An 8,719-nucleotide genomic window follows, 5' to 3' on the forward strand; every position below is an offset into this window, starting at 1 on the left:
TATTTCTGCATGAAATATTAGTCACAGTAATAGGTATAGACACTGAGTAAGTATGATAACTTCTTAGTAATCTGGCAATTGCCCCCTCCCTCCCTCCCTCCCTTTCATTTAGTTTCATCTTAAATGATTAAATGATTTCACAGATTTCAATCCAAAGTTCTTCAGGCTCTTGATTTACCAAATCTAAGTCATTAAAGCAATTATTTGTGTCTGCCACAGATAAGGGAATACTGCTGAAGTAATATCTTCTTGGTCAAGTGACTTTGTTTCCTTTAGTTTCAGTTATAATTTATAGAGGTTGTATCAAGGACTCCAACTTTGACATTTTTTTTGTTAATGATGCCTAGTCTATAATCTGATGCTTCTTTGATGTGAAGTGGTACATTCAAGTCCATCTCAATTTGCTGACTCCCAGAATATCAATGTAAAATCCCTGACATCAAGTCTGCTGTGGCTCATGGATCTGATGTTTCATTTACCAATGGTGTGTGTGTATTGTTCTGGACCTTATGACTCTATGTAACCCTGACTAGAGCACGTAGATCTGTGTGTAAGAATGTTTGGCATTTATTGGGTTAAGTGCTGTCTCCTTAAGAGATGGCTTATGGGTGATGTAGTTTTAGCTAGTCAATCATCCCATGTTAATGGGTCAGTGGGAGGAGTTTCTAAAGGGCATTGGGAGACTTCCTGGACAGAAGCCAGATTGGAATGTCTTTGTCTAAGACAGTGGTTCTCAACCTTTTTAATGCCGCGACCCCCAACCGTTCGTAAGTCGAGGACTAAACCGTTCGTAAGTCGAGGACTACCCAACCAGTCGTAAGTCGAGGATTTTCCCTGCCCGGGAGCGCCGCGCATGCGTGGTTCTGCCCCCTGCGCCGGCCGAGGCATAGCTGGCAAGCAGCAGAGATGGAGCAGGCCGACCACCAGCTGGCCCAGCTCAAGGGAGGTAAGGCACCCGCTGGAAAAGGGGAAAAAAATGACGGACAGCCTTGCTTGGCGACCCCCGTGAAATGGTCGATCGACCCCAAATGGGGTCGCGACCCATAGGTTGAGAACCGCTGGTCTAAGAGATGCATGGGCCATCGGATGTCACCCGATGACCCTGTTCCGCTATAAAGATGGTATAGAGAAAGCATTATCTTCTCACCTATGGGATTGAACAGAGATGTATTATCCAGAAGCAACCAACATAAATGCAAGTAATCTCTCTGAATAAGAGCTGGAAGTCAAAAGAAGGAAGGGGGAGAGAAAGGAAGGCTAGAAGACTCTGAAGACCGCAGAGGAAGAAGGCTAGAAGGTGGCTTTGGAGAAGAGGAAGACCTTGAGCTGAACACCAAGAAGAGATTTGTGGGTCACTTGCAACAATGCCTAGGAAGAAGGAAAAGTGATGCCAGCAAGCCTAATCCCTTAGGAAAGGGAAGCAGTCACTGTAGGTACTTAAAGCTAAAGTCTTAGATATTAAAAGGGCCAAAGAGAAGCTGTTGGGAGGACCAGAAAGAGAACATGATAGCAGTCTTCCAATATCTCAGGGGCTGCCCCAAAGAAGAGGGAGTCAAGCTATTCTCCAAAGCCCCTGAAGGCAGGACAAGAAGCAACGGGTGGAAACTAACCAAGGAGGGAAGCAACCTAGAACTAAGGAGAAACTTCCTGACAGTGAGAACAATTATCCAGTGGAACAACCTGCCTCCAGAAGCGGTGAATGCGCCAACACTGGAAGTTTTTAAGAAGAAACTGGACAGCCATTTGTCCGAAATGGTATAGGGTTTCCTGCCTGAGCAGGGGGTTGGACTAGATGACCTCTGGGGGTCCCTTCCAACTTTATCATTATTATTATTATTATTATTATTATTATTATTATTAAATATGTTTCTGTTATGAAATTATTCCTATTGAGTTTATCTATCTGATCCGATTTATAAGGCGTTTTAACTCTGGGTCAGAGCAGTATCTTTACAGCATCAATCTTTCCTTTTGCTATCACCATGTTATTTGACAAATGTTGTTTCAACATTGCTCCAGCTATAACATAAATGTCACTGCTATTCATACTTGGTCTCTGCTCTTCCTCAGTGCCTTTTTGAATACTTTCTGATCTGGAAGGCTCATCTTCTAATCTCATGATGATATCCTAACTGTGAAGTGTCCATTTGGTTTGGGCCCAATACTGGAGGGAGTTGTGATTTCCCTCTTTCACAGATCATATTTAGTCTAATTCTTCTTTGACATGCCTATGGATGACTCCATATTATGATGTACACTACTAATGGTGTAGCTCCTTGAGTCACTGGAGAAGAAAGTCTCTTTACTTTTGACATTTTCCCCAAAGGAGGATTTATCATAAGGGTGCATGCAAGCTTCCAATCACATGACCACTATTAAGGCATTCCTTAAGGTTAAACTGTGAGAAGGTGCATAAAGTATTGTTTCTGCTTATGATACAATGGCAATGATCAAGGTATCACCCAAAGAGGTTGGAACTGAAGAGGCTTTGTTTCATTTTGTAAGTGATTTTATAGTGTAGGAAAAAAGGCTATTTGGTCAGAGCGATCTTTGATCTCACTGAATTAGATTATCTACAAAGAATGAAGCTGGCATCTTCAAACTTAAGCCAACTGTGCATCATCCCAAGAGCTAGGATGGAATGTGTAGACTGCCTCAAGGACAGCAGACATTTTTTCTTCTGTCCAACAGCAAGTCAAACATTACTTTTCTCCGTGTAATTACATTTCGTTACAGGGGGGAAAAAACCACAGAGTAGGAAACCAAGAAGTAAAGGAACATATTTGGCCACATCAAGTTGCATATCTTTCAAGAAATTAAGCAGCAGGCCTTCTTTGCTTTATCATACACTATCTTCAAAAGTCTTTGCCTTAATAGATTGTAAACACAGAGGCTGATTTTTTTTTAAAAAAAAATTCCAAAGGTTGTTTTTGGAGCTCAATTCTAATTGACTTTTGAATTGTCTCTAAAACTTAGCAAACCTTGACCTTGGCATTAACACAGGACAGCTACCTTTGAGTGATCAGGGAGACAAATTAAATACTCACAGAATCTTTTACAGAAGCTTCCAAGTGACCAACCAGAGCTTGTAGCTGACTTATTTCTTTGTCCTTTTGCTGCACAGCTTGACTCAGCTCCTGAATGTGTTTATTCTGTAGAGCCATTTTCTTGAAAAGAAAAAGAAGCCTGAGAAGAGATGTGTCTGCACACAGTTGGCAATTCACAACAAAATATAGTCTCAAGCTGGGTTGTGCTGGCTTCATTAAATCCTGGTTTAGGAGGTTGCAGAAGGTTGTCCCAAATCTTCTGCAGGAGAAGACAACCCACGAGCTGCAGATGATCCCAGTAAGCCCTGATGTGAGTGGAGTTTCCTCCTCAATTTGAAAGTCTATTTCTCTGCATGCCAATATTCACTGACAAAGTACCTTTTAACAACTGTAAATATTTTTATTTTTTCAATGACTTTTTTCTGAGTTGTTTTTTTTTAATGGCAGGGGGGAATGCTGTGGGTAGATGTGAGAAAGAAACCAAGCGATTTTATTTTCTCCCAACTTTTCTCCATAGACCCATCTACTTTTGTTGTGATTTTACGACAAAAGAGGCTATTTGTTCCTGATTTGAATGTAATAAACAATCTTTACCTCAGTAGCATCCTGAAGAACTTTAGCAGATTCACTCAGTTTATCTTCTTGCATTACTGCTGCTGGAATATAAGTAGTTTTTAAAGTATTTTTTAAATGCCACAAGAAGAATTATTGGATTGTTTAGAAAACTGTTTAACATTATAGATTCATATATCGTGTCAATACGGGAATCTTTTTGTAATAAACTTTCTTGATACCTTAGTTGTTGTGTTTTTTGTTAATTTCATAACATCACATACATACAGTACTGCTCAATTAACTGATTAGGAAATAGCTAACCAATCTATTAATAAACAAGCATTCATTTTTATGCCTTCTTTATAAACCCAGCCTTAAGAGTAAAATTACTAATTGGTCAAATGGCAAAGCATATCCTGCCACACTGCTAGGCTCCCCAGTAATTAAAAATCTATTTTCTGTTTTTTAATTAGACTCAAAAGATATATTTATAATAGTGCTTATGTTTATCATATCTTTAATATTCATCACTGGTTTTTATTTTCAAACAATGAAGAAACAGACATAATTTGCATACTAATTTATAGAATGCTTTTATTTAGAGTTCCTCTGGACCTGGAACCAAATTCATTTCCAAGCCTGGATCGTACAGATAGTCCTCAACGTACGACCACAATTGAGCCCAAAATTTCTGTTGCTAAGTGAGACAGTTATTGAGTGAGCTTTGCCCAATTTTACGACCTTTCTTGCCACAGTTGTTAAGTGAATCACTGCAGTTAAGTTAGTAACACAGTTGTTGAATAAATCTGGCGTCATCATTGACTTTGCTTGTCAGTAGGTCGCAATATGGGATCACTTGACCCTGGCACCCTGCAACCGTCATAAATATGAGTCAGTTGCCAAGTGTCTGAATTTTGATCATGTGACCATGGGGATGCTGCACGGGCCGTTAAGTGGGAAACATGGTCATAAGTCACTTTTTCAGTGTCCTAATTTTGAATGGTCACTACATGAACTACTGTAAGTCAAGGACTACCAGTATATTCTAAGGAACATTCATTTCCCTTTTAAATTGATAACAATATGAAACAAGTTGAAATCCCTCTCTCCACACACACATTCCAGGCAGGTGAAACTGGCAGCATGTTCCTTCAGACTGCAGCCAATCATTTTATTCTTTCTCTTCTTTCTTTATGTACCTTTATTCTGGCTCAAGAGATCCTCACGAGCTTGGGTTAACTCTGCTATAACGTCAGTCAGTTGCTTTTCAAGTCGCTCAATAGTCAGTTGAGGTTCTTCCAAAGCATCAAGCATGCCAAATGCCATTTCTGCCTGTTGTTTAATATCAGCAACATTCTGTTGCAGTGACCCCACCATACTGGGAAGATCAGCCACGCTTCCAGGTTCTCCATCTTCACCTCCTCCCTTGTTGCAGAAAAACAGGACATTTAAAAGGGAGAGGAAAACAGGAGGGCTACATGCAACTACGTTGAAAGTCTCGGAAGCACAAGTTAACAGTATTATTGAAAAACTCCCTATCTATCTGGGGAGGGAAGGAAGGAAGGGGAGAAAGAAAGAAAGAAAGAAAGAAAGAAAGAAAGAAAGAAAGAAAGAAAGAAAGAAAGAAAGAAAGAAAGAAAGAAAGAAAGAAAGAAAGAAAGAAAGAAAGAAAGAAAGAAAGAAAGAGGAAGCCTGCATTCAAAAATCAAATTAAACCATGGCTTGCTCAAGCATTGCTCACTGACAATAAGCCAAAGATGGCAGATTCACTGGCCATATCTTAAAGCTGATATGCTGACCTAGCAGGAAGAGATAAAATACAGGAAATCCTCCATTAAGTACATTCATTGAGGTTGGCAGCTTCGTCACTAAGTGATGTGGTTGTAAAGCCTCATCTCACGTGACCATGCCAACTTACAACAGCCATTCCAGTTGCTGCAGTTAAGCGAATCCTGTGTAGTTCTTACACACGATGTCACGTGATCATCACTGGCAACCTTCCCTGCTGGCTTTCCCAAGGGCCTTGCTTGTCAGAACCCCGAAAGGAAGGTTTCAAATGGAGATCACATTTTTATTTATTTATTTTATTTAACATGGATTTATATGCCGCCCTTCTCCCTATAGGACTCAGGGCGGCTTACAGCATATTAAAACACATAAAACATCATCCCCCCATAAAAACCTGTTAAAAACCAAATATTTTTTTCGCTGTATAATTAATTAAAATTTAAATTAAAATTGTCCCTATTTAAAAATTCTCCCTAGGCCAGACCCGCTTGTTGAAAAAGCCATGTCTCACAATTGTGAGCCAGTTTGCCAAAATCATAATCATTTAACCATGGGGATGCTGCAACCTCAAGGACCCACTGTAAGTCTCCTTGTTCAGTGCTGTCTTAATTCTGAATAATCTCTGAACAGGTGCTTGTTAGCTGAGGACTTCCTGTAACAAAATTGCTTACATTTGCTGGAACAAAACTTACCACTTTTTCATCCTCTTTTAGAGTCTCTTCTGCTCCTGCTTTGCCATCCGGGAGTGCAATACAGTCCTTCACCAGCTCCTTGTAAATGCTCATCCGCTCTTCACAAGTAGTCTCCATTATTTCTTCTTTATAGCTAAAAATCTTCCTAAATATATCAGAAAGAGAAATAATTCATATTCTTCTTGGAAACAAATCATACCAATCCATCCCCTTCAACTTATTCTTTTAAAAACACTTTAGCTGGAAGAGATAAGAGTATTGGATATGAGAAATTGAACTTCATATGCAAGCTCCTTATTATGCACAGTAACTTTATTATCATGATGAACCAGGAAGAAATGTAGGAGGAAAACTGGCCGTTCACTTATTGGGAATGGGAAAATCCCACTATACCTTTAATTTATGTAAACACAGGAGTTTAATTGATGAACAGAGCTTCCAAGTGTTACTCCATCTAGTATGCAGTATATCTCATACAGGCAAACCAAATCCTAAAAGGTCTTCCTTATAAACTTCCTATTTCTCCATAAATAGACTAGACTAGAGCAGCGGTCCCCAACCTTTGTGGCCTGGCCAGAAGAGGGGAGGGAAGAGAGAGGGGGGAACCGGACCGTACGAGGTTATCTGGAAATAGGTTGCTTTGCGGGTGAATGAAAATGCTACCTATCAGTAATATATAAGTGAACAACCTTTAAGTGGCAACTTAACAACCTTTGAATAGTATCTAAAACTTTTCCAATCTTTGTTTTATCTAAACATTCACAAGAAATAGCTTCACCATTGTTAAGTCATTTTCTACCTGATTTAAGCAGCCTGATTTTGACAAACTCTGAAACAATATGCGCACACCTTTGTTGTATACTAGAAAACATTCTATAACTCCCTAGTGGCACAAAAAACAAAAGACTTACTTGAGGTCACTCTCCTTTGCATTGAAGTACTGAAGACATTCTTGAGTAACTTCTTCGCGAATTTTTAGCTCCATGTACAGTTTCGCTTTCTTTTCATCTATCAACTTATTTTTCAATTCTTCTATTATATCTAGTAACTTCTAAATTGGAGAACCAGGAATAAATATTATGAGACTATCTGTGTTATGACATGCAAGATGAGTTTCTGTAGACATGATGCTAAACTCTAGTAATCCTGTCTCTTAGGCAAAAGATGCAGTACTGTTAAGACAGTCTTCTAGTAAAGATGGACAGCTTCCTACATCAATACATTCATGGTACAGCCATATTATCAACAGACGTCATCTGTATAGTTATTCCTCATTTGCTTCATTACCCATTATTATTGATTTAATGTTTCATTCAGGATATGCCTATAGTTTTCTAGCCCTGCAAGAAAACTTACATTGGAGAAAGCTGCCTCTTTTCTCCAAGCAAACATGAATGGGTAAAGAAAACCAAATTGTGCTTCCTCTTGAGTCATATAGCAAAGAGGCACCTGGAGGTGGCTTGCAGGCATATAAATTGTGCATCCACTCAGCAACCTACACTGGGTTGCATCCATGGCTTATATATTGATTGCTAACAATTGGGAAGCCACCCACTTTATGACTTGACCAAGTTAGACTAGACTAGGAAACTAAAGTCATGCAAGCCAATAGTGCTTTTATCATAGAAGGATAGAATCTTGCAAGTTTGAATGTGCTTCCCTCTGTTCCCTCCCTTTATTTTTGGTGATAATGAGGGAGGGTCTTATTTGAGATGCTTTCTCAGATACAGTTCTGATTTCTTTTATCTAACCATAGTTTTGGTAGTGGCTCTTTCGCTTGCTCTTCAAGGTCATTTTGGTTCTGACCAATACAGGCAATAATTTGTTCAGCATCTAGGCCAGGGGTTCCCAACCGGGCATGTGAGACGATATTCCAGGGGGTGCAAAAACTTGGGTTTTCAAAATTATATACATAATTTGTTGCCGTTATTTTGAACTTTTGTAAGGGGTATGAGAATATATCAGAAGAGTTCTAGGGGTGTGGGGTATAGAAAAGGTTGGGAACCGCTGATCCAGGCAATCCTGCTGCTTTCCTTCTACAGTATGTCTTACAAGAACATGACCTTTTCAGCTGCATCTACACTAGGGAATAGGCATTCCAAAAAGACTAATCTGCAGGAGTCTCGCAAGATGTGGTTAAAAAATCCAAGACAACAGCCACAACGTGCAATTGAAGCTCATAAACAGGTGCAGCTTCGATCACGCTATTGCAACAGCCATCCTGACTTGTTTGACCACACCTGGTGGATACCCCTCTAGCTTTCTGCCAGACTCCCTTTTATTTCTAAATTCATCTCTGAAAGCAGAATGCTTTATTATATTCTTTAATTTGCTATCTAGCAGGATGGCTTCTATGACATTTTTATATTTCTTTTTTTAAAAAAATTGTTGTCAAATTAGAGCGTTGGAAATCAACTTTGAGTATGGTTGGTTGGTTGGTTGTTCGTCCATCGATTTCGATGAAGACCTTGACATCTTATGGATTATGGGCCATCAGCGGTGTGTCCGTAGATGGCTGATGAGACCGATGTTAGCACGGAATGTTCTGCCACATACTGAACAGAGAAATGTGGACACTATTGCTTCAGCATTTGCAGCTCTGGCTTTACAGAGTGCTCGCTTCTCTTGTGCCAAGAT

General features: G+C 39.6%; 1 protein-coding gene across 1 annotated transcript in view; it reads right to left on the minus strand.

Annotated features, from left to right (window-relative positions):
- The window catches only part of KIF20B (kinesin family member 20B), an 86,210-nt gene that overhangs the window by 61,461 nt on the left and 16,030 nt on the right, over window positions 1–8,719 (minus strand). Inside the window, exons 14-18 of the mRNA XM_029285439.1 lie at window positions 6,994–7,133; window positions 6,074–6,227; window positions 4,802–5,027; window positions 3,642–3,703; window positions 3,048–3,167 (exon numbers count right to left, since the gene is read on the minus strand). Coding sequence (XP_029141272.1) covers window positions 3,048–3,167; window positions 3,642–3,703; window positions 4,802–5,027; window positions 6,074–6,227; window positions 6,994–7,133 — 702 coding nt within the window. The remainder of the gene's footprint in view (window positions 1–3,047; window positions 3,168–3,641; window positions 3,704–4,801; window positions 5,028–6,073; window positions 6,228–6,993; window positions 7,134–8,719) is intronic.

Source organism: Protobothrops mucrosquamatus, unplaced genomic scaffold (genome assembly GCF_001527695.2).
Source record: "Protobothrops mucrosquamatus isolate PMUCROS unplaced genomic scaffold, P.Mucros_1.0 scaffold1701, whole genome shotgun sequence".
Classification (NCBI taxonomy): Eukaryota; Metazoa; Chordata; class Lepidosauria; order Squamata; family Viperidae; genus Protobothrops; species Protobothrops mucrosquamatus.